This window comes from Schistocerca nitens, chromosome 8, assembly GCF_023898315.1.
Source record: "Schistocerca nitens isolate TAMUIC-IGC-003100 chromosome 8, iqSchNite1.1, whole genome shotgun sequence".
NCBI lineage: Eukaryota > Metazoa > Arthropoda > Insecta > Orthoptera > Acrididae > Schistocerca > Schistocerca nitens.
Genome location: NC_064621.1, coordinates 262944337 through 262971354, shown reverse-complemented (window position 1 = coordinate 262971354; position 27018 = coordinate 262944337). Strand labels below are relative to the sequence as shown.

Here is a 27018-nt window from a genome sequence, read left to right as displayed (position 1 = left end):
TTGCACTCAACCTCGTCGCAGGGAGTGCAAGACGTCTAGCAACATCTCAGTACAACTCTACCACCAACGCAGCGTAGAAGACGCAATCAGATCATGCACGATCATTATTCACTGGTCATAGAGCGTATACTTACTATTATTATGCTTAATAATTATTATTAGATTTTTAATTTGGTGTGCACCCGATGAGACACCGGTCTCAGGTAATAATTGTAAAATCAAACATATCAGTATTGTTTACCGCATGTTGAGAGGGATGCCCTAAACATATATCCTTTCTATATATGTAGTGCAGTTTCATGAGGAACAGCGTTTGCTTTTTTTACGATTATTAGTAGGTGTTGCTTTCTCCTTCCCATTCGCGGATAGTTTTACTCTCTCCGCAAAACTCCGCGGTAGACTACCGCGTTCAAAGGTAGTAGAAATGTAAGCCTCGGATTTTATCGTCAGATGGCACCATGGTGCACATAAAAAGACAGTCTTGGATTACATTTGACGCCAATTAATTTAAATGACGCAAATTTCGGACGCTGATTCAAAACGTTTACGCGAACGACTCGTTGAACTGACTTGCTGTTGCTGCACGTTTGATGCTCTATCGATGTGGCGGCACGATTACAAGAAAACAGAGCAAGTCTATTCGGTCTGACTTTAACAGCAATGAAAAGTGATATGTATAATTACGATTAATAAATTTTCTGATCAAATGTTATGCAGTAATTGAGGTGAACTCTAATACAAGTCCGTTATTTGTAGTACGTAATACCGACAATTTAAATAGGCCGCATCTAAATGACATTCTAAATTTTTCCTCAAAATGGAGCTCAAAAGGAAATGTCTACTCTTATCATAGGCTGAATTAACGAAATTCTCATATACTTCTAGAAGTGATTTCCATTGATTCCGCTACCCGCTACACCTTCCGTTTAGCCAATTTTAGCATTGCTTGACTGGCCGCAGTGGGACAGTACAATGGCTTTAGAATCCATTGTATACCTTGTATTTGTTTGGCAATTTTAGAATGTTACTCCCTCCTCCCGGAAAAACTACTGGGACGCCCAATGATTGGCCCGACAGAATTATGCTGCCCATCGCAACACTGCAAAAAGTAATGGGGCAAATTAGAAAATAAATAATTTATTAAGAACGTTCTAAGTTCCACACTGGGAAACTGACTCGTTCTAAGTGCCAATAAGAAAGTTTTTGTTCCAGGTGCCATTAATACAGAGACACTGAAATTTATTTATTACAATACAAGTACATAAATGGAGCAAAAATATTTTGTTACTAGTAGAAAATCATTTCTCATTTCTTTTACATTCTTTGGTAAGCAAATAATTAAATTAAATTCATGAAAAAAATTCTCGATATGCCTTCTATTTCTCACACAACTCAATTCTTCTGTTTTGCAATATATAAACACGGCTGGTCTTGAATGCACTGACATCTTCTATTCAGCAACAGTTGTATGTATTGGATCGACAGTTGGAATTCTGAGGGAAGCATTGCTTGTTACAGATACCATATGCCTTCCACTAACAACCTTTTTGAAACATTTTTCTCCGCGATTTGACGCTCGGAACTAGTCCAGGGATATGCAACAGAGTACCGACAACACAGTAGCACTGCTACACGTTTTTGAAAAATACTGACACTTAGAACGTTTTCCACTTCCACTCTTTCTAATTGAATCCAGGCTGTCTTTGGCAAGTCTCTGCCCCATCTGTCTGATGACCTCTCCCTCGGACGTTTTTGGTCCAATTTATCAAAAAACACCGAATGGAATACCTTCGAACAGAAGGGACGGAGACTAGCGAATGACAGCTGGATTCCGTTGGCAACGGGAAGCTCCAGATGTACAGAACTGGAAAAAAACTGCAGCATTCTTACGTTGCACACCAACTCAAAGAGGGCTCATCGCCAAGTGACTGAACTGACTCTTGATAATAGTCTACGAGCTACGATAAAATACGGTAATATTTTATATTTACTTGTTGGTGAGATCGTCTCACAACAATGATGTATCAAGCTCAGCATAGTTTTTTATAGTTTACGACGAGAGCCCCTCGCGTTGTATTCGTGACGAGTTGTTTGGTATGAAGCGGCCGGGGGACGGGGTGAGCGCGCGAGTTTCCGCTGCCTGAGGAAGAAGAGCCGCCCCCCCCCCCCCCCCTCCCCGACGCGTCGTTGGAATGCGGAGTGCATTCCTTGCAGGATTTGGAACGGACGGTACCAGGGCCGCCCCACCCGGCCCCCGCCTGTAGAGCGAGCGATCCATGCCCCCCCCCCCTCCTCCGCCACCCCTGGCCTTCGCAGCGGCCAGCGCAAGCACGCGGGCCGGGCCCCGGCAGTAGCCGCAGGGGAAGCGCAGCGGCGACACCGCCAGCCGCGCAGACATGCTGTTCGTGTGGCCCACGCCGCCTTACCCGTACTGCTGCCGCGGGGACCTCCTCCTCTACGACGAGGACGATCCCGCTGTCAGTTTTGCCCACCATTGTTCGACATTCTAGCAGCCTGTTTGCTTATTTTTGCAGTTTTCCGTGTTGTCATCACTAATGCGCTGTTCGCATTCTTTTTCAGGCGAAGAAGGAGATCTACGACGTCAAACAGCAGAGGCTGTACCTGGCGCAGGACGAGTACAACCACCTGCACAATGTCCTCACCACATTGAACACGTCGCGGACGAGCTGTAAGTACTCAAAACTTTCTCTTCGTGTCGCGACGTCTCAAACAGTGAGTTGCTTTGAGTGCAAGTGAGCGAACCAAGGGCGACGTGACATTCTTCTGTGTTTACGACACACCGAACGGTGTTCGAAGTGTCCATCCGGCCAGCTGAATGGAGCGCTGCGTCAGAAGGCCGACGCACATTCCTCAGTTTAGACACGTGGCCTTCAGTGAACATTGGGAGGGATTACTGACCCTCCCCTCCCCTCCCCACCATTCTCCCTGCGTTAGGCATAACTGCATGCCAAAACAGGTGTGTTCCAACTTTATCAACAATGCTTTTGAGGTATCTAATTTTTTCGAGATTCGATTACTGACGTAATACTGGGCACATTTCTTTCACTCATCACTACTTCTTTTAACTTTGCAAATATGATCATTTGTGGGACGATACAGTTAAGGATGCTACTAGAAGTAATGTTTTCATTTTACGAATTCGATGTTATTTTGTGGTCTTGTGTACTCGAGATGTAACAATCGTGGTCCACAGGCAACACACAACTGCCATTGTATCTAGTGCAGACTTCCAAGGGTGCTATTAGTGGTACAAATTGTTCACGACATTATTGTAATAGTGCATACCCGATCGTCTCTCTAACCCACATTTGACCCCCCCCCCATCCCCCGCCCCTTTCACTCCCTCCCAAATTGCAAGTATCATTGGAGCTAGAGTTGGACACCAAATTTTACACCTCTGACAGACTCAAAGACAGATAGCTCATTCAGTAACACAGAAATCTTTATTTTCACTTAAACCGTGGTGAGCAGGCGCTTGCCCTGAATGAGCAGGCTCACAAGTTTTGATACAGTCAGAAATTGGGATATAAATTTCAAGACCAGAATAAATTATGACTCCAACATACCAGCTGAGTGCCCTAGAAGGAATGTGGTATGATCAGAATTCCATTCCCTGCACAGTAACAACCCATTGAAAACCCATTTCACAGATTTTGTCTGTTGACACTCAGATATGCCTTTGCTCATTTTTTTCTCCCCACTCATCTCGTCAGAAAACACACACACACACACACACACACACGCACACACACACACAGTACATTCATCTATCTTTCATCTCTTAAATTTAATTTCTCTGTCACTATATCATATACCTTTAGTGTGTTTAAAATCTCTTACTGTTGTCTTTGCATGTGTGTTTATTTAATTTTCATTTCTACAGCTAGATATAGTGCTTAATGTCCTATTGCAAATAGCTACATTTTCTTTAAAGTTTTGTCTGTTACTTTACTGTGTATGTTAATTTTTCCTTCCCAGTGGGTCTTTCTGAGAAATAAGTTTTCATTTCCAAACGATTGACATTTGTCATTGCATATTTAGTAGTGCCTTTCTTTCTGTTTCATTTATTTTATTCTTTATGTAGTTTATTGCTTACACTGTGTTTAGCATAACCTGGAACTCCTTGTTTTCACAGTGTGCTCCAGCTCCAGCAGTTTAAGCACAAAGTATGATCCGGACCTCCTGAAGTCGGATGTGGCACTAGCTCGGAACAGGGTTTCCAGATTGAAACGAGAGCTGGAACAAATACGTGCAGAGATGCACTGCACCCAGAGAGGAGTGGAAACACTCTCTTCGTAAGTACCTAATAATCGTAGCTTAGTCAGCACTTTTTGAGACATAATATTGTCAACACTGGCTGTACGTAGTACCATTATTGCTTCATAAACTTTTTTATGTCAATATAATTTTGTGATATTGTACTCTGTTGATTGTCAGTGGTACTTTCATTCTGGTATTATTGTTATCTACATTATTAAATTTGCTCGTATGGCTTATTAGTTAGTAGTGCCAGTGTTCATAGTGGGATATTAAAAACACACAAACACACAACCAGGCAGTAACTGTAATTTATATATTACCTCTTATGTCTATTAATAGTTAAAGGTATGCCATTTACTAATGTGTAAATCATTGTCCATTGCGTGGATTACTTTTTGAGTATTGCTCCTGTCAAATGATGCCCTTTCTGCACAATACAGTCATCTAGGCGGCATTGGAAGCTTTCCATAACTCGGCGTAACGTATTCCATGGGACACTGTCGACAGCAGTTCTGATGTGATCCCTCAACTCAGGAATGGTGGCCAGAATTTTGCATGGATTTCTTGCGACAGACATTTCCCGGTAGAGTAATTTCCCGTTTTGGTGACATTTCCTGGCTGCCTCACTCACCTGACCTTTCATGTGCAGACTTTTTCCTTTGGGCTACCTGAAGCAAGAAGTGTTCCAAACACATTGTGCCACCATTCCTGAGTTGAAGGATCGCATCAGAACTGCTGTCAGCAATGTCCCAGGGAATACGTTATGCCAAGTTATGGAAAGCTTCCAATGCCGCCTAGATGAATGTGTTGTGCAGGAGTCATATTCAAAAATTAATCCACGCAATGGACAATGACTTACACATTAGTAAATGGCATACCTTTAACTATTGATTGACATAAGAGGTAATAAATAAATTACAGTTACTGTCTGATGGTGTGTTTTTAGTATCCTACTATGAATGCTGTCGCACCCTGTATAATCACTATATAATTTGTTTATGGCATGAATGAGGAGAAAATAAGTCTGACATCATTCAATCAGTGCAATGTTTTGTGTGCCAGTTTAGTGTTTCCTCTTTCTTTCAGGTAGCAAAAATTTGGAAATTTACTTTGGCAGTGTGTACATAAAACGACAGTGGCTGAAACTGTACTGTATTCACACTATTCCCCAAAATTGTCCTTTATATTCAAAACAAAGCCCTTGAACTTAAATCTACATTCATTCTGCTCTTCAAGGTTTTGCAGTGAGGTCATCAAAATATGAGTACACTGTTGTTACCGGTGTATCTAATACAGAAAACATCTTTTATTTGGAAGAAGAGAGGTAGATCTAGTAAACAGTTATGGCCATGAACTAATTTCAAGTTTTAAGATTTTATGCTGTTAATTAAGAAAGAGATGCCAGATGTTTTGTCGGGAATGTAGTATCATATGACAGTGAACATGAGCTGTCAAAAAGAAAGAGGAAAAGTAATTAGGTAGTAGGTAACAGATAAAGTATTGGCAGAAGTAAAGCTGTGAGGATGGGTCGTGGGTCTTGCTGGGATAGCTCAGTTGGCAGAGCACTTGCCTGTAAGCCAAAGGTCCCAAGTTTGCGTCGTGGTTCAGCACACAGTTTTAGTCCACCAGGAAGTTTCATATCAACACACAGTCTGATGCAGAGTGAAAATTTCATTCTGAAATCATCCCTCAGGCTTTGGCTAAACCATGTCTCCACAATATCCTGCAAGGAAGAGTCATTAAAGTACAGGAAAGAGAGGCAGAAGAATAATATGACACAGACTGCCGGATGACATTAAAAGTGGACAAAGTCACCAGCAGGTTAAGGAAAAGGCACAGGTCGGAGGAAAGCGCAGTGCGTCCAGTTGATACCTGCTGAAAGGCAGGTACACAAGAGAAGAAGCTGCTGGAGTGCCGTCTGTTGAGAGTCACACATCACTCTTATAAAAATAGGAGGAGACCGATCAGCTCTAACAACCCTCATTTCTTGTTGCATGAGCTAATCTCCCAAATTTTCAGCAAAATTTGTGTAATAGTAAATAAAGAGTTGTATGGCATTGGTAACTGGGAAATGCAGAAGCCTTGTTTGATTACCTTGGAAACATTTTCTTTTTCTTCACACCAAGTGGTATCCCTTCACATCATGATGACAGAAGTTGAATCTTTAAGGATATTTGTTTTGAATGATTACCAATAACTGGGTGCAGAGAAGTACAGGGTTATTACAAATGATTGAAGCGATTTCACAGCTCTACAATAACTTTATTATTTGAGATATTTTCACAATGCTTTGCACACACATACAAAAACTCAAAAAGTTTTTTTAGGCATTCACAAATGTTCGATATGTGCCCCTTTAGTGATTCGGCAGACATCAAGCCGATAATCAAGTTCCTCCCACACTCGGCGCAGCATGTCCCCATCAATGAGTTCGAAACGTTAAGGCTTCTGCTTTAGCCTTTTCCGTAAGATTTTCCAAACCGTCGGCTGTGGTACGTTTAGCTCCCTGGTTGCTTTATTCGTCGACTTCGCGGGCTACGCGTGAAACTTGTCCGCACGCGTTCAACCGTTTCTTCGCTCACTGCAGGCCGACCCGTTGATTTCCCCTTACAGAGGCATCCAGAAGCTTTAAACTGCGCATACCATCGCCGAATGCAGTTAGCAGTTGGTGGATCTTTGTTGAACTTCGTCCTGAAGTGTCGTTGCACTGTTATGACTGACTGATGTGAGTGCATTTCAAGCACGACATACGCTTTCTCGTCTCCTGTCGCCATTTTGTCTCACTGCGCTCTCGAGCGCTCTGGCGGCAGAAACCTGAAGTGTGGCTTCAGCCGAACAAAACTTTATGAGTTTTTCTACGTATCTGTAGTGTGTCGTGACTATATGTCAATGAATGGAGCTACAGTGAATTTATGAAATCACTTCAATCATTTGTAATAGCCCTGTATTTGCATTTTAATGGTGAAGAGAATAAGGTGTTGCCGGCACATACCCTACTAAGGAATGGCATCAAGAGGGCCACAAAGCTTAATTTCTCCACCTGACACATGGACCACGAAGTGTCAAATGGCCTTATTCCATAAGATGTCACAGAAAGGTAATTAGAAGTGTGATTCAGGACACAGTCACACAGTGTGGTGATTAGGAACTTTATGCTGCAACCTCTTCTCTCCTTGATGACCAAATACCAGTCATGATAATTTCTTTCATCTTCAAAACTGGCATCTCTTCCATCACATTAGATTATGTTGATGACCTAAGTTTCACATGTGAACTGTGTGGCAGAGTTCTGCCAGAAAATGGCTGTTTGGGATGTAGTATTATCAGTATTCTTAAATGCATTTGTCTTTTCTCAAAATTTGGTTTATATTATCAAATATTTGAATTTCCTTACTCACCTGTTTGTTAGTTTTTTTAATATCCATTTCTTTCATTTCATTAAAATACAATGTTGATAAGTTTAAAAGCTAAATTAAGTGAAATGTGTTGATGTTATAAACTTACCATAATAACAGAAATTAATAAATGTAAGCATGGTCCATAGTAGATGGTAATGTCATTGTCAAGCACCTGTAAAACGATCATGGAAATGCATTACATTGTCTGCATACATCACCATGTATAAATATCACTTTACACACCTCACATTAATAAAACATTAGGTTTTGTTTTATCTTAATGTGAGGTGTGTAAAGTGTAATTTATATATGGCGATGTATGCAGACAATGTAGTGCTTTTCGATGTTGGTTTTACGGGTGCTTGACAATGACAGGTAGTTGAAATTAGTTAATCACATGATTAAATAAACATTGCATTACAGCCTACAACGGACCATGTTTAAGTTTATTATTAAGTATCTGGAGGCTGTGGATCCCCACAAATACGAAATTTTAATAATAGAAATGCCATGTGTATTATGAAGGACCACACTACTAAGGCCTTTCAGTGAAATGTCTGTATTATAGATTTGCACATCTTATTATGTATTTTTGATATGCTATGAATTTGAACAATCTAAAATTTGTCTGTCTCTTCATTGCAGTGTTGAGCAGAAACTGAGCTCACATGAAGGAGGCTGCTATAACATTACAGAGGCTCAAGCAATTATGACTGAACTAAGAAATATCCAGAAGTCTCTCTCTTTGGGTGAGAAGGAAAAGGCAGAGCTGATGCAGTCACTTGCAAAACTGAAGGATGACCTAACTCGGCTTCAGTTGTGTGAGAGCTCACCAGATGCTTCTACGCTAAGTTTGCCACAAGAAAAACTCAGTACTGCTTCACAGACCGATCTGTCAGGAGAGGTACACAAGAACATTCTTTAGATACCTTCAATAACATGCATTAATTTTATATCATTTAGCAGTGTTCATGGTTTTAGGGTCGTTGCTTTGTGTGATACTTGATTTTTAATTATTTCCTTAGATTTACTAGTTGAGTGTTAGGAATACGTTTGGGACTTAGACAGCTAAATGCTTTTATAAAAATTAATGACAATACCCGTGCTGAAATATAATTTTAGTATTGATAGTGCTAAAAAAGTACAACTATTTCATTGATTAGGTACAATACATGAATTTAATTTGTTAACATTGTTATTTTACGTGATAGCTGATGCCAATTGGTACAAGACTCGCAGAAATGGCTCGTATGAGGCTGCAGTACGATGAAGCTAGGAAAAGGGTGCAGCATATTCAGCATCAGCTAGCAGATCTGGAAGAAAAAGTGCAACCAGGACAAGCAGAATCTGATAAGGACAGGTAGGTAGCAAATTTTATACCCATTTACACATCATTTCTAAGCATGTTTCATTTATTTCTTTATAATTCATTCAGATTTTGGAATTTTAAGCAAGGCTTGTTGGATGCTATTGCTGCTCCGTTAAGTTGATGTAGTGAACCACCAACAAAGTTGTTACACTTTCCTTGTCATTTTCTACTCCTAGACTGTACTGTTTCGAGTAGAGTATAAGGAAAGTATGAAACATTTGGACAAGGTGTATCCAACTGTGATGCTTTGAACAAATTTTCTCTGTAGAAATGTTTTGGTCAAGTTATGAGTACATTAGTATTTATTTAAATTTATACCACACAGAATGTAAGCTAAAAATGGACCACATGGATGTGAGTGTGATATTGCTTTCATCCAGTTTGTGAACAGACTCAAAGGGTAGCCATAAGATGTATGTTTTAGTTACCATGCGTTTTTTACTACTCTGTTTCTGCATACAACTGATGATTAATGTTTCGGCCAGGTTGCTCCTGTTCCAAGAAAAAGAGCAGTTGTTGCGTGAATTGCGAAGTATAACACCTCGCTCTCGAAGTCAGCAAGAGATGCAAGATATTCAACAAGAGATCAGGCGACTGGAACAAGATCTAAATCAAGCACTTGAAATGTCCAATCGTGCTATTGCTGACAGGTGAGAAAAACTGTCTTTCAGAATAGAACCCTTGATTTAATGTTCAAACACATAATGCACACTAAGAGGATTATTAGCCTGACTGTTTTTCATAATGTGTTGTTGTGTGTGTGTGTGTTTTTTTTTCCGTAATAATCAGTGTTTACAAGTGAGTGAACAATTTTTATGTGTAAAGATTTAGTAATTGCAGTAACTTGCTAACAATAATTTAAATATTTATTCATCATATGCAATTTGTGAAAACTGAGGGGTATTTCTATTAAATATTTCTGCGAATCTGTCATATTTTGTATTTTCACGGCAGTTAATGGAGAAAAGAAAAAGTGTGTGATGTCAAACAGTATCTATAGGGTATAGCTCAATTATATAACTGATAATGTTATAGATAATAAAATCCACATAGTTTTGTTAGCTTTCCAGGAAAAAGGGCACACAGTTTGCGGTAACAAATTATTTTGAGAGGTCTGTTGACAAAATACCGATATTGGAGGGTGGTTTTTGGAATCACAGGATTCATTGTTAAACATTATTTTTGTAGACAAATTTGTTGCTGCACTGTAAGAAACATACAAATTCTGAAACAAACAGACCATTGTCATAGCAGAAAACTATATATATTAGCTTTTTAAGTGTGATTCTTGAGTTTCTGCCAGCGTATTTGATAATCAAAATATCCACGGGTGTACTGCCGGTCTACAGTGGATTTTGTTAAACGCCTTGATAGCTTCACGTTGGGTGAGTCAAATATCATGGTGAGTTTTGACGTCGTTTCCTTGTTCACGAGGGTACCCCTGCGAGAGTCACTAGAATTGATTAGTCAGAAGTTTGACGAGAAGACCACTGAACTTTTTAGGCATGTCTTGACTTCCACGTATTTTCTTTTTAATGGAGGATACTACGAACAAACGGAGGGAGTTGCCATGGGTAGCCCACTCTCACCGGTGGTAGCGAATTTGTACATGGAGAACTTCGAGGAGGAAGCCCTGTCGTCATCTGAATGGAAACCTACTTGCTTTTTCCGTTACGTGGACGACACGTTCGTCATCTGGCCACATGGTATGGATAAACTCCTTGATTTCCTTACACATCTAAACTCCATACACCCCAACATCAAATTCACTATGGAGACTGAAACGGAGGGTAAACTACCTTTCCTTGACGTCTTGGTCAAGAGAAGGCCTGACGGCACCCTAGGCCATGGGGTGTATCGGAAGACAACACACACTGATCTGTTTTTGCACGCAGACAGCTGCCACCACTCTTCACAGAGGAATGGGGTGCTTAAAACTCTAGTACGTAGGGCGCGCACTATCTCTGACGCAGAGAGGCTACCCCAGGAATTGGAACATCTGAGAACTGTATTTCGAAAAAATGGGTACTCGTTAGGTTAGGTTAGGTTAGGTTAGAGTGGCAGATTCAACGTGCTCTCTGCCCACCCACTACAGCACAACCTGTGGAGATGGATGAAATCACGAGGGGGGAGATAGGCACTGCGTTTATCCCATATACAGGCGCACTCTCGGGGAAAATCTCCCGCATTTTAAAGAAACACTGGGTCGGAACTGTGTTTTGTCCTCCGAATAAAACTCGTGCACTGGTGGGGAGCGCCAAAGATGACCTCGGTTTGAGGAAGGCCGGCGTGTACCAGATTCCGTGTCAATGTGGCAAGTCGTATATTGGTCAGACGATGCGTACCGTCGAGGATCGATGCCGTGAACACCAGAGGCACACTCGACTGATGTATCCGAGCAAGTCGGCGGTCGCTGAACATTGTTTGTCGGAAAATCACGCTATGGAGTATGAACGCACAAGGATTCTGGTACAGACGTCAAGATACTGGGACAGCGTTGTTAGAGAGGCCATCGAAATTCGCACCAATGACGACCTCATAAACCGTGACTGTGGCTATAATCTTAGCAAGTCTTGGGAACCAGCGATTGGGTTAATCAAGAGTAAATCGAGCAAATGTATAGTTGTGACGACCATGGCGGACAGAGCCATCACACCGATGTCATCTCAGATGCCGTTGCAATCTGTTTCACCGCCCGGCCGTGGTGCGGGGCGCGGACGGCGGAGTGAGCACGCCGCGGGTGGAGGGTATTTAAATCGGCCGCCACCGCGACCGAACCCAGTTCCCCCTGAGCAGCCATAGTGTACGGATCTCCGTGCCGGCACGTTCACAGGAGCTCAGTCCGTCAGTTCACCTGATGATGGCGACATGTATGATCGCCGAAATATTGTGCCCGTTGGACACTGTAGACCGGCAGTACACCCGTGGATATTTTGATTAGCTTTTTAAGTGTTCAGCTGCCACTGTCCCAAATATTCCACTAGTTTCCTTTTTGTTATGGAATTCAAATTACCATACATCAGTGTAGTGCAAATGGCTGTTTACCAAATTATCAGTAATTTGAATATTTTGTCTGGAAGATTTATTGTGGTTAGTGTTTACTCACAATTGCAGGTGGAAACAGGCACAATTATGAAGGAATAGTTCATGTTATTTTTTATGTAAAGCATATGGCGAATCTGCTCATTGATTTTTCCCCCATAAAATATCTGTAATTAGACCACTTATAAAACAAAATGTCACTTTCTTAATGAGGATGATCCTATAAACTGTAGGACCTGTAAATGTGGCCTCATATTTGTTAAATTATGTTCAGTAACCTATTGTTTTTGGGTTGTTATTTATCAGGTTGCGGCTTCATGAAGAGAAGCAGCTCCTTCTGCAACAGTTACGTGATGCGCTTCGTGCTATGACCCAGTTGGAATCGCAGCTCAAAACAATGTCAGCGAGCACTTTGTCAGTGAGCAGCAGTTCAAGTTTGGGATCCCTGTCAACAACTAGCAGTAAAGGTTCTCTCAGCTCTGGGTTAAGCTTCACTGACATATACGGAGGACCACAGTATCAAGCAACTGCAACACCCATTGATTCTTCAGGTGTAGGAAGTGTTGATATGGCGGACCTTCACAGGCGTGTGGAACGATTGCTCCGTGGTGATCCTGCGACTCCCTCTCCTTCCCCTGGACGTTCACAACCATCATTATCACCACGATCGTCCCCATCATCTGCATCTCCTCCTGTGTCACCATTGCATGAGCCCTCTATTGCCTCAACAGCAGGCAGCCCTGCTCTTCCACCTCCTAATGCAGGATGGATTCGTTTTGTTCCTGGTCGCCCTGGTGCAGTAAGCCACTGTTTGGATCGTGCACAGCTGGAGGACAGGCTAGCAGAACTGAGGATACGTCATCGAGATCTGATTGCGGCAGCAGCTGGCTCCACGAGACCTGACCTGCAGGAACTCACTGTTCACGGAAGCAATATGTCGCAGGGTTCTGGCCTAGGGAGGCCTGGAAGGTGTCAGTTTGAGCCTACACCTGAACCACCACTTTCTCCAATTTCGGAGACTCCACCTCCTCTTGTGGGATCATCACAAGAACTCTTACAAGTGAGTTATTTTCATGTAAAGTGCTGTGGCATTTCAGTTTATGCTAGCACAGAGCTAAGTAAGGAAATACATTAATGGGCAAAGCAAGTTAATTACAAAATGCTGTAGAAAAATTTGTAATTCCGTAGTGAGGGAGAACTGTAGGTTGTCGTGTAAAGCTTTAGATGTATGAAAGAAGAAGAGGTACTTTGGATAAAATTATAAACGGCGGACTGAAAATTTTACAGGCAATTAGCAAGTCAAAAACAGTCATTTCCTAGGAGTTAGTAATTGGCTAAACTGGGGAGCTGAAATGTAGACATGGAAAAATAAACAGTGTTTTTTTCTTATTTTTATATTATTTTATTATTATTATTATTTCTGAGTCACATGTCAAATTCATGTTCGGTGCACCATTGTTGTTAAAGTTACTGCAGATGGAACACTAGCTTAGTTTTGGAGAGGATAATATAACAAATTAGTTTTGGTCGACTCCTCCTAACATTTGCCATAGACGAGTTAAGGAAACTAGACAAGCTAGGGAAACTAAAGAAAGTCTGACTTATAATGACCTGAAACCCCATGAAAACTTACTGGCCCAAAGGGGAGTCCAATGCTGTAGCCACTGTTCTGTCCTCAATAACATTACATTTCTCAAAAATTTCTAACTACAATGGAAGAACAGCTATGAGGAGCTCCAAAAACCAATATTCATTCGTCCAGTGGACTAACTGGTAACACATTGCTCTGCCGTGTGATTTACTGTAGCTATTTTTGAAAGTTAAAATATTTTATCGATGTAACACATCTTGGCAAACTGCAATTGCTACTACTGTAAAGTATAATAAGTGCTATGTATTTTGGGTCTTCCCAGAACATTTATCTGTTATCTGTTGAAGTCCATTTTATTATTCAACAAATATGGGTAGTTCCCTTAAATGAAGTTTACTTCAGCATACAAAAAGTCATCTCATTAAAAAATTGTGCTCACATTGCAGGTTGCAGGGTTATCAAATCCATCTTCTGGCACAAATACTCGATCAGTGTCAGCTGCTGTTAGTGATGAATCAGTTGCAGGAGATTCAGGCGTTTTTGAAGCTTCAAATAAAAGGCACTCATTTTTTGGTGTTGATCATACAGTGTCTGATGAAATGAGCTTGGAAACTGCTCAAGTACAAATCAAACTGAGGTAAATACTACATATATTTGGAATATAGAAAGCAGTCCATTTTAAATCTTATGCATAAAAAGTGATTTCTTTTAAACTGACATTTCGACCCTTTACAGGTATTCCATAAGTGATGGATTACTTCATGTTGGAATTGAGAGAGCACGTAACCTAGCAGCCTTATTTATTCCTGATGGGAGCAGAGTGTGAGTGGAAAATAGATTTTGTCTGAAAATTATTTTCTTTGTGTCTGGCGTATAGTGAATTACAGTGTGCTTTTATTTGTAAACAGATACATCAAGGCAACTTTGCTTCCCAATTCTCCTCCACTGACGAGTGCCTGTTGCACGAAAACAATTGATGATCTTCGAAAACCAACATTTGGAGATAATTTCCCACTTCCTGTTCCACTGAATAAACTCCTTACCAAAACTCTGCAAGTCAATGTGTGGAACATTGATTCGGCAAACCACGAAGAATGTTTGGTTAGTATCTTCTGTAACACAGAGGAGCTGTTATTATTAGTTATAAATTGCAATATTAACCATTAAATAACATCATTCTCTGTTACTTAATTTGTTACTGAGTGAAAAGTTAACATTCAGAAAACCTTTTAAATTAAATGAAGTTCTACATCTAACACAATTCAACAATTACTACACTAAAACAATCCAAGTATTACTATAGTGATAAATGCACCCAGACACATATCCTCTAATAATGTTCATATAATTTCAGGGCAGTGCACAGGTGAGCCTAGCGGACTTCAGCCCTGAAGCAGTGTCCATTAAGTGGTATAATATACTTGCCTTCCGTTTGATGCATCCAGAGACTAATACATCAAATCAAGTTGTGGAACGTGGAAGTACAGCTTTGACAAAAAATCATGACAAGCAGGAGAGTGATGTGTCAGTATTTAATAAGCAGATTGCAGTTCTTAAGGAAGAGAGCTCTGATGAATCTACAATAATATCATCTCAGACATCGACGCTGACACGCAGTCAAGGTAAGTCTTTCAAGTGTACAACACATCAGTTCAAGCACAAAACTGCATATGATAACGTTTATAAAACAGTGTAGTTCTTTCATATGTTTGACGAGGAAGGAATTAAATATGTCAAATAAAACCAAGTATTGTGTGTGTGTGTGTGTGTGTGTGTGTGTGTGTGTGTGTGTGTGTGTGTGTGTGTGTTTGTGTGTGTTTTGAGTGAGTGAGTGAGTGAGTGAGTGTGAGAGACAGAGATTTCAGTTGACAGGATTGCACTATTTTATAGACACTGCCATGTACTGTCATGGCATCAGAAACAAAAACCTAGTATCGATAATTTACATTGGTGAGAAGACTGGCTATCACAAAATACTTCAGTAGAAACAAATAGCAGAAAGGTTTCAGTTACTTGTGATTTCAAATCAAAGCTTCTGCTATCACTCGTAATTGGTTCAAAGGGTAGTTCTTTAACAGCAATCTAGCTTTTTTCTATTTAATAATTTAATTAATTATTAATCTATTTAATAATTCATAATACCAAAAAAATCTCTTGTTATAGTACTTAAGAAATCATTCTGTCATTCTCCTGGAGTGGTTTAGGGAAACTATGTACATTTGAGATTTGATCCTTGTTCAGTCTCAGTTATATAATTCCCAGCTCAATGTTGGATGGTTTTCTCCCCTTACTGCTCTGGGATAATACTGGAAAGAATTTTTTTTATCATTAGTAACTTTTCTACAAGAGCATGTATACAATGTAAATGGCATATTACTATAAACATAGCTAGGTCTACTTTGAGTCTTCGGGTCAATGCCAGAATGCCACGTCTTATAGGCGATGACATCTCGATCGGCGAAAGATTCTAGCCCAGGAAGGGAGGTGTTTTCATAACGAACGATGGCTAGGGTAAACCAACCACTACCAGAATTTCCAGTCGGAGCTGGCTCATAAAATTCTTAATGTCATCGAGTTGAGACTTCGATCTCAGTTTGTTGATGGTAGAAGAAGGTGCAGTGCACAGGAACTCCCCGAAAGCCCAGTACTGGTTACTGAACTTGTATGATTGGGAGGGACAGCAGTCCTCCAATGGCTTGTCACTAAGTTGAACACACCATTATAAGATTTATTATTCAATAAACTCTTCCCAGTTTACAATCCATGTCACTAAAACACTCAAGTGTTTGATAGCTCTCTTCTCCATCATCCTCAAGAGTTAAAATCACTAACTGCTTGTATAGTTGAAATGGCAGCATCTGGAACATTTTAGAGAAGGCCAGAGTGACACATGTGCTTGAGGCAAGTTGGGCATCTCCTAGCAGGTCTGTCCTGCCATGGGACCAAGTGATGTCATGTGGCACGAGAGACCAGTGCCACATTTGAAACTGCTGGTCCAGCATCACTACAAGCATCGAGCCTCTGTCTTTACTTTCACTCAATGCCCAACGCCTGCCTCCATTTCCTACCAAGTGTGTACTCCTGGTCTCTGTTAAAATTGTTGCTGTTTATTCTAATTTCAGCCACTTCTTTTGTAACATAATCCCAGTATAATGATGATTGAGCCAAAACTTAGAAGAGGTGATGTGGCTTGTAAACTGAAAAGACTTTATTGAAGCATGCCACAGTGAAAGACACTGAGAACACTGACTTACCATTCTCGTACAACTTTTCCTTTCTTTATTCTGGAGAATCGACATTCTAACATTACCAGTTGATAGTTTTATTTGGTGCCTCAGTTCTTCTCCAGCTGAACACGTCATAAAAGAATCAGTAGTTTATAACAAGTAGTGTTGATGCTGAAATACGGGGTGAACATTAATAAGACCGACAAATTGCAGGAATAGATTCCTGACTGAAAATGAAGGAAAAAGGGTCCTATGAACATGTTTCTGGCCATGCCAACAAATCATCCTGGAACACAGTACAGAATTGCATTGCATTCATGTCACAACAGATGTTTAAATTGGCCTCCATGGTAAAGCAGTTGATAGGGATAGTAGCAGTTGTCATGCAGGGTACACATAATCGTACTTTCGCTTACACCATGTTGGCGGGCCACTTGTTTAGAGCTTGTACTAGGGTATGTCTCATGTAGAAGCTAAACCTTCAGATCTGCAGTCTGCCCCTTCCCTGCACGTTTGTCTCTCTAAAAGGGCCCTTGATCACACAAATGCTCAAGAGGGCGTGAAATGTTGTGTGATGTGGTCGGTATCTGTGAGGGTTTTTGTTTTGGTATAGCCATGCTGGCTCTCAGCCATTTCCACCTGCTTGGCTGTACACAAACATCATCTTAGCTTGTTCCCAACATGAACACCAGACCATTCTGCTGCTTACAGTAGGCTGCGTCAATCACACAGCCTTCAACACACAAGGAACACTTGGCACATGGTCGCAGAAACTATCATTTGTCAGTGCCATCTACAGTGGCAACAATGCATTTTCATTAGGACCTTTTCCCCTCAATTTCCAGTCAGCAATCCGCCCCTGCAGTTTGTTGGTTTTATTAATGTTCATCCTGTATATTTAATTTTACTTTGATCCTAATAATGTCTCAAATATATTTCTCTGAAGTGCTATTTACCTTCTGTTATAGGTCTCCATTCCACTGTAAGCACAAGATTAGAAGAACTTGATAGCCAGGAGGAAGAGGAAGAAGATGAAGAGGATGATGATGATGATGATGATGACGATGATGAAGATGAAGAAGAAGATGGAATTATTGTTGAATTTTGTCAAGAAGACCTCCTAGAAGCTGTACTTGAGCATGCTGTAAGTCAAGAACTTCTTCCATTGCAGGATTTTATAAGTCTGATTTAATTTTCTGGAACATGCTGTATATAATAGACAGTGAACATTCAATAGAAGAAATCTATAACTTGTTTGTGAAACTCTAATTTACTTACTTTGTTTTAGGAGGACACAGCTGTACCGGAGGACTCAAATGATTTCTCTGTAGATACTTCTGATAAGGAGACAAACACAGAATGTGTGTTTATCCCCGAGAAGGGTGTTAGGAAACGACCAGAGGAGTCAGCTCGAACAATAGTCATTAAACGGTCTCAGACATTTAGCCCTAGTGCAGCTATTGGCAGAAATCAGTATATTTGCAGGGTGAGTGCTATTCATATGGCTTCTCTCAATTGTTCTGCATAACAATGTGATGAATACTGAAAACAAGAAACTATTTAATAGTGCTATTGAATGTATCAAAGCTTTAAAATTGCAATGCAGATTACTTCAAAAATTCTTCATACTGAATGTTTGGAACAGTACCACCTTTGGCATGGATGAATAACTTTGTAAACACAGGAGAGAGCCTCACTGAGAAACTAATGTTGAGTTTCATGCACATACTACCTATGTGTTCTATTAAATGTCATGGAAAAACACCCTTGCGCCATAAACAGAATGGGTTTAAAATGGGACGCAAAGTTTTTGGGGCTCAGTGATGTTTATACATTAAAAATTTGAACACTTGTGCCACCTGAAAAAAATATTTATGTCTCTACTGTGTTAAATTGCAAACGCGTAACTTTATATTGAGTGTCAATGTATAGTTTGAGGATTCAGAGTTTAAGGAACATGTTGTATGAATAAATTATTTGAAGCAAAAAACTGGCTTGCTGTCTCTAAAAGCTGTTTTTTGATATTGTACTCCATGGCTGGCTAATAAATTTAAATATGTAATCAGGTAATTGATAGTTGTGCCCTGCTGCATACTCCTATTAACTGAGTTGCAGTTTTTCCCCACTGGTAGGCACGGATATTTGTGTATCGGTGGCTGTGGCTGGTTATTTTGTGGTATTGGTATTTTTCTCTCTCATGAATATGTTCTTATTTGTGTTTATTCTCCAGCCACATAACAGATGAAGTCTTAAAGCAGATATTTGGGACAAATTATCCAACAGATTAATTTTTTATAGCATGTTCCTGTACCAAATTTTAAAAGTAAATTGGAGAATTTTTCACACACTGTTGTTACATCCTGAATCGCAATCAAATGCATCTTAACAGTGAAGTGCACAGTTTTGCAGTCATGCAACAGAGTGGCTGCTAGTTTCAATGATGGCACAGCAATTATTATCATACTACATGACATGGGGTGCTTTCAGTAAAAGCATTTATTTAAAATGACCATGGCTACTATGTCACACATACGTGAACAATATGTGCTCGTTCTCTGTCAAGCTCAATATTCTACTTAGGAGGGTTTCAACCAGTTCCAGGCTTCCAAATCATTCAAATTTGACTGAATCTCACGCATTGTTTTGCTATTTTGTGAGTAGTGAGAAACACTCAAGAAGCCACTGTAAACAAAAGTAAAACCAAAGTTTCAAAAATGTGTGACCGAATCACAAGACAAATCTCTCAAATATCAGTATACCAAAATTGTGATAAGAATTGTGCAATAGACATTACTTATTAAGTCAAAATGGAACAGATGTATGTAACTGAATGTATTCTGCAAATAAAATGTGTTCAGTAAATCATTTTATTTGGCACTTGTTTTTGTTTGTTTATTAAACATACAGTACTATGTATTCATGTGCAAATTACACTATCAAATCAGCCAATATAGATGATCCTAGCCTTTGTAGATGGTCCTTTTATGTTCTCTAGTCTCTAGAGTGTGTTTATAGCTTTTAAAATTCAAATTACTCCTTTTGCATGAACTTATGAAAGTTGCAACTTCTTTAATGTGAATTGATTGAAACAAAAGCTACAAGACTCAAATAATCCAACAGTCAAAAATCCATCAAACTCTGTTCAATGTATCTTACATGATTCACAAACAAATGAAGATTTTCTTATTCTGCACCTGTCTACAATGTCACAACACAATTTTTGATGATATTTTAAACATATAAACAACATTTTAATTATGTGTGTCCTTTGCTTTTGCAGTTGAATCGCAGTGACAGTGATAGTTCAATGCCTTTATATCGGAAAGGTGGCCCATTTCAACGCAATTCAGTTGAAAGGCGTTCACTAAGGTGGAGAAGACCACCAGGAACTGTAGTAGTAACAAAGCATGGCCGCAGTTCAAGTAGCGGAGTCAGCAGCAGGTACATAAAGAGTCACTGAAGTATTACACACACACACACACACACACAAAGAGAGAGAGAGAAATAAAAAAAATAAATTATAAAAAAACTAATGAAACTTATGTTTTGCAGTGCAACTGCCCGTACATCACTGGATCTTGAATTAGATTTACGAGCACAGCACTGTAGGCTGCAGATGTTACAAGATGAACTGAGTCGTTTACGTGTCCTCAAGGATCGTTTGGAAACAGCACGTGCTGAGGGTGATCCAGAAATGGCAGCCTGGGTTATAGAGGACACTGCCTTCCAGAATCTCATTGCACAGGTCAGCATTTGATATCTTAATATACATAAGGTATTTTAATTTTTATTTTCGGTGAAAGAAAGATACAGATTTAAACATGATGTTAGATGGTGTCCACATATTTATGATGATGATGTTGCTGTTGCTGGCATCACTAGTAGTTCTTAGTGAAAGGATTTTAAGTTGCAAAAAAGATGCAGATGAAATTACTGTGTTTGGGTTTAAACCAGTTCCATTAACTTTCTTTGTCCCATTTACAGGTTTCTGTTGCAGTGGATCACATACATCATTTCAATGTTTTTCACATTTAAGTCACTGGTGCTTTGATCTCTATAGGTCCTTACATATGGAGAAACTTTGCAAACAGAAAGCGGTGGAACATGCCCTTGGAACTCCCCCTTAAAGGAAGTTCAGTCAGAATTGCAAATATTTCCACATCTGGATTGCTCTTCAAATTTAACTCAAATATGTCTTTAGCAAATCCATGAAAGATGTACCTAACACACATCAGCTTCTTCCACTGTTCGTCCTCCTCAATACCTTCTTCTTCCTAACACTGAATCACATCAGGCAAGTACTTATAGCCTTACACTGCAAAAAGTTCCAACCCAAAGTCTTTGTTGTTGACTAATTGTTGCGCCTGCTTGAGGGCTGCTGTGTCCATTGAGTTTAGTTCAGTTATAAAGTGTTTGACTTTTTCAAAGTTTTCGCATAAGAAAACTGTGCATCTTATCCAAGTACCCTACCTTCTGATGACAGGATACAAAACTTGACAACTGGAAGCCTTTACTAGAATGAAGTAATGAAGCAATGAAGTAATTTGACCTGCTGTAATTGTTCCCAATGCTTCCACATACAAAGTGTAGACCATGTGCAGTACATGTCAAATGGCTGAGGGTGGGGTACAAGTAATTGTTGGAAAGCCGAAAGCATGTAGTATGCTTGATCAGTCACCACAGGCCTGAATTTTTTGTATTGTATGCCCCTTGGGCACAAGTTCATATATGAATTGTTGAATGATTGCATTATCATGCAGGCATTTGTCTTTTCGAATTGGTACATTTTAAAAAGCATAGGTTTTACCCATTCACCAGATAATAGAAAAACCAACACACTCAAAATATACCTGTGCAGCTCATCACTAGTTTCATCTAAAACGAATCCCACTTCATGTCTGCCGGCTGCCTCTTTTATATTTTCTAGAACGTTCTCAGAAATTGTCTGTATGTAAATTTTTCTGAGAGTGCTCTTTTCCGGTACTGATATTTGTGTGTACTTCTCAAGAAATTATTTGAATGCAGGATAATGTCCTTGTGGATTGGAATTCCTGACTGGATTAATGATATGACAATATCCACACTAAACTCATTCAATGACCACTGCTTTTCAGACCCTGAAGTAAAGGTGTGTGTCAGAGTAGTTTACTTAGGTTTTGTCTTGCAAAGTTCAGTGTTCTTTAAGTATTTGTTCTTCTACAGGTTCTGGTTCATTCTGTTTCTTTGATGCTTGTCATTGATTGCAGTATTTACTTCACAGATAGCACATTGCAGAATAACGCCATGAGTTTCGATGAATTGAGTCTTGAATTCTTGTAACAGTGCACACAACTTCTCCTTCTTAATCTTTGGCATGATTTTGTTGTGAAAAATCCACTCTGGGAAAACACTCACACAGCCAACTAGACCGTTAAAGCCATGCCAGCACTGACTTAATTTAGGTTTCAACTGTTGCAGCATCATTTTTAAAATTTTATTTGATTTCAAAGCTGCAGTGTGACCATTATTACTGAGGTTGACTATTGTTGCTGAGTTTGGCCAATGTTGCTGGTAGACGATGCTTTCCATAAATTATATTTTTAATATTTATTGACCATTGTTGACTTCAAATTTAAAAAAAAATTAAGGTACAGTTCAAGAGGAGAAAAAAATTCTGTCTAATCTATTAAGAACACGGATAAAAATGGGGGAAAGATGCTTAAGCATAGAACAGAAGGGAAATGGTGGAAAATGTAGTAATCTCACAAAGAGGCGCAACAAACTGTGCTTATCTTGCCTCATTTCACATCCCCAAATACATATATTGACCTGTCTGTGTGAAAACAGCTGTATTTTTGGAAAGGTGCTGCACCGTAAAATCCTTTTATTTAGTAGTAACAGTAGTATATATTGTATTGGGCGGGTATAATTTATTATGCCTTCATCGCAGCAGGTGTTTACTTCATTTTGTGTGTGCGTGTGTGTGTGTGTCCGTGTGTGTGAGAGAGAGAGCACATTCTCTGTAGATACGAATAATGACCCCTTTAAATTCCAAATTTATTCTGACCATTGTGAGCCATATAACGATACTTCAAAATGGAAAAACTGTAGTTAGAATATCGACGATATGTTATAGGAATAAGCAGCTCGCAAGAAACATGTAGAATACTTCCAAAAAGCAATTTAAACAAATTGAAGAAATTTTGCATTTTTGTGATTGATATCTCTTTGAATGAAGACAATAAATGAAGAACAGACATATGAAATAGTGAAAGATGCATTGATGGAATTTATCACCTAGTGCACATGACCAAGGCAGTTACTTATTTCTGTGTGATTTTTACCTTTTTGTGTCATTTTCACAAATTTCAGCACATTTTTCTTACATTTTCTACATCTGTGTGTCCCAAAAAGAACCATAGCCTCTCACATTAAAAATTTCTTACTATCTTGCCCAATGAGCATAGTTTTGCAGTGCTTCTCCTGGAGTAAGTGTTGCTTCATGAAGGCATTATTAATGGTTGAGATTTATTTCTTGCCGGTTTCTTAAAATGTTGTACATAGTTTGTCTCAACACTGAGAATTTTGTTTCTTTCCAGGCGGAAAGCAGCAAAAATGGAAAAAGTGCAGAGGAACGGAAAATAGAGAAAATGCTTAAAAAAACCTCCAGAGAAATTTACAAACTGCGCAAAAGCAAAGCTGGGAAAGGAAAACCAGACATCATATCTTTCAAGTAAGCTACTTTTCTTTCAGTTCAACATTTGTAACAATGCATGTTTAACAAAATTATCCATAGACACACTTTGACTTGCAGAAGAGCAAACATTAGTTTTTACTTCCTTACAGCAGTGAGACATAAGTATAGTATGTGAAATTACTTTACTTTTGAGCAAGACAACTTATATATATTGAAAATTTCATGTGGAATTAATGATTTTAGGGAAAAGATGGCTTTCTTCACGCGAGCCACTGTTCCTTTGCCTGTGTTGCCTACGGATGATGGCACAAGTTCAGAATGCAGTACCTTGAAGCATGGAGAAAGCCTTCATGAACAGCCTCCTACACAGCATCCACCAGAATCAAAACAGTCTGAGGATAAGCGCCAGGTGGAGGGAAGGGAATGCACAGAAGAGAACAGTGAAACACAAAGGTTTCATTATGTTGTTGACAGAGTGCTAGGTGTTGAAGTGTGACATAAGTGCTGTGAGAGCATTGGTTATAGTGCCATGAGTGGTGCAGTGTGTTGTTATTTTTTATTATTATTATTATTGTTCTGAACTTGTAAACATGTAAAATAACAAATGTACAGTGAACTGATGCAACTTAAAAGTTGCTGAAATATTTATTGCACAAGGCTCTTATGTGGATTTTTTAAAAAACCCACCGAATTTCTAAACTAGTGGCCATTTCATATCACAAAATATATTGAATTTCATAAAATTCTCATGTCTTCAAAACTTCATCAGGGCTAAGCTCCCATAAAATGAACTCTTACTCATCATATTAAATATGTATGATGTAGTTTCATTCCTGTTCTTTAGGTTTTCAGTATATTAGGTCATTTGCTGACTGATGCTTGTGCAAGCATGTTTTTGCAGCAAAGAAAGTCACAGATTTTATAATAACTCTGTATAGAAGCATTGTACCATCTAAGTATTTATACTGTTTTTTTTTTTTTTTTTTCCCTGCAAAGTCTGGTGCTATTAGGAGGTGGAGTTAATGTGAAAATGTTGGGCTGTACCCCTCAGTGAGGTAGTCCATCCAATGGAAATAATGTAATTTTACTTTATGCCACCAAGAATAAGAACACAATAAAACAAAACAAAACAAAAATGCTCATGTACCGGTTCTTGGCTAATACACTGATTACAAGCCAGTGGCCAGAACGGGTGGGGGCGGGGAGCAGCAGATAGATTGCATGTAATTTGTGTTTGTGTGTGTGTGTGTGTGTGTGTGTGTGTGCATGTGCGTGTGCGTGTGATGGGAGAAAGGAATTAAACTTGTTTTCTTGAATCTTCAAATCTTCAATGAAATTCTCATTTTAATTCCTTATGATCTGAGCTTGTATTCTCATTTCCAACATTGTGATGGATAATTCGCCAAATGTTAAATATATACAGATATGTTATATACATTTATATATAAAAAGGTATATGTATCGAACCAGTGTATTAAATTTTGTAAGCATATATACTTCTGTTAAAGGGCTTTATTAATGAAGGTCCTATATTGCTCAATATATATAATAGAATCTATTATGGATATAATGTTTCCATAGTGGCATGGTCACATGAACTGCACTACATACAGTTGAAAGTTTTCTGCCATTCATTTGATCTTGGCTTCAGACCACATGTAGTTTTCTTGGTCCCATACAACTGCAAGAATTCTGCCTGTTCCATTACATTGATTATGTTGATTATTAATCGATTACTAGTCTGACTGTGCGGTAAAAATGTATCTCAGATGGTTTATTATTTAAAATTTTAGATCTTCGGGGAGAAAATAATGTAACTTGATTTTTTTCAGTTGCTGATTCCAGTGAAATATGATAATATGTTTAGACTATTGATTCTTAAATTATGCATCCTCTGTGTATTTTGTGCAGAGTTTAAAGAGATGACCAAAATATTTATTTTAATAGAATTGGAACAATTAAGTTTCAATGGCTCGTGTGGTGGCAGTTTCGGGTCTGTCAGTAATAACATGTTTCCACAGAAGACTGTAAAAAAATGTCTTCACTTGTAGAATATGTACATATGTGTATGAATTTTTTTAAAAAAATCTGTTGTTAATATACAAAGCTGAAGTCATTGTAGAATATTTTTATTTACATGTAACAAAGCTTTCATATTGACTGCCCTTGTACAGTATTTGAACAGAGACAAATGATAAAGTAAATAGAAACATTATTTATGTTATTAAATTTTTTCCCAACTTTTTCCTGATATGCATCCATTTTTTCTGTAGTGTCTAACTGTTCAGTATGTTGATGCATATTGACAATTATTGAAATACTGCTTGGTAAAAACATTGCACCAAATCATAAAGATATGAAACACCCATCAAGTTTGTTAAACAGGAAAGATGAGCTTGTCATATCACAACTGGAAAGGCACTGCTACTGATGTCTCATGTGAAACAGAAAAAAATTTGGAAATTAGTAGGAACTGAACAAATATACCTACATGGATACAATTTAGTATCACATTGCTGTAGGAATAATATTAAGAAAGTGACAGTGACTATATAAATAAAAAGTGCAATAAAGTCTGATGGGCTTAAAAAGAAGTACTGCACTGAATAGCTCTGTGCAGTACTTCTGTAATAAGACTTAGAAACATACAAGATAGCTTTCCCAACAGTGTACTGACATGTAACAACAAATGTCTTAAACTTCATTAAGCAGTTGGAGAGAATGGAAATAACAATTATTAGAAATAACTGGGATGTGATTGTATGTGGAGATTTCAATGTTGATTTCAACTCAGGTGGTTACTGACATCCAGCTTTGGTTTGTTCCCCCGGTATCACACCTAACAAGATTATCAAGACTGATATAGTTCAACAGCGAGTGACAATTTGTGTCTGAAACAAACTGACATGGCACAGATGCGGGCCCCATAATAAATAGTTTATATGACCATAGTGGTCAAATAGTAATAAAGTGTCCCCATCAGTACAGTTTAAATAAGGAGGGAAATGAACACAAATTCACAGACTCATAGCTGCTGAATCAAGTCACACTATCTAGCGAGAATTTGCAGGATGTAAAATGAGAAGAATATTACCAAGAATGCAGAGTAGATGAGGAATTTAATTCTTTCCAAAATTATTCTTACAGCTCCATGAATCTAGTTTTCTGTTTGAAGTGAGTCAGCAACAGTTATGCTGAAAACCAAGAGAAAGGGTGGCTAACATTTGGTAGCAAAATATTTGGTGCCAGCAAGAGAATTTTTTTAATGCAGAGGATTAGTTTTAATCAAGACTTAAAAGGCAAAAACTAGTATTATGCACAAAATTCAAAGAACGAAGTAAAGGAAATTTAAAGTATTATTACAAACTCAGCAAGGCAAATGATAGTCAGTTCCCTGCTGCGCAGTAGTAATATGACAAATGGTAATAAATTCA

The 27018-nt window shown here is 38.9% G+C and overlaps 1 protein-coding gene across 2 annotated transcripts in view; it reads left to right on the top strand.

Moving 5' to 3' along the window:
* LOC126198489 (protein kibra) overlaps nucleotides 1–25794 on the top strand; it is a 222641-nt gene extending 196847 nt beyond the window's left edge. Inside the window, exons 1-17 of one of the 2 annotated variants that reach the window (XM_049934863.1) lie at nucleotides 2346–2477; nucleotides 2581–2689; nucleotides 4157–4316; nucleotides 8325–8583; nucleotides 8891–9039; nucleotides 9534–9698; nucleotides 12397–13150; nucleotides 14128–14318; nucleotides 14417–14503; nucleotides 14590–14782; nucleotides 15036–15303; nucleotides 17877–18052; nucleotides 18197–18394; nucleotides 20189–20349; nucleotides 20461–20653; nucleotides 23487–23620; nucleotides 23828–25794. In XM_049934863.1, coding sequence (XP_049790820.1) covers nucleotides 2397–2477; nucleotides 2581–2689; nucleotides 4157–4316; nucleotides 8325–8583; nucleotides 8891–9039; nucleotides 9534–9698; nucleotides 12397–13150; nucleotides 14128–14318; nucleotides 14417–14503; nucleotides 14590–14782; nucleotides 15036–15303; nucleotides 17877–18052; nucleotides 18197–18394; nucleotides 20189–20349; nucleotides 20461–20653; nucleotides 23487–23620; nucleotides 23828–24080 — 3531 coding nt within the window. In that variant the 5' untranslated portion in view covers nucleotides 2346–2396 and the 3' untranslated portion in view covers nucleotides 24081–25794. Of the gene's footprint in view, nucleotides 1–2345; nucleotides 2478–2580; nucleotides 2690–4156; nucleotides 4317–8324; nucleotides 8584–8890; nucleotides 9040–9533; nucleotides 9699–12396; nucleotides 13151–14127; nucleotides 14319–14416; nucleotides 14504–14589; nucleotides 14783–15035; nucleotides 15304–17876; nucleotides 18053–18196; nucleotides 18395–20188; nucleotides 20350–20460; nucleotides 20654–23486; nucleotides 23621–23827 lie in introns of those variants that run through there. The other variant, XM_049934862.1, reaches the window with a different exon arrangement.
* The last annotated feature ends 1224 nt before the right edge of the window (nucleotides 25795–27018 follow it).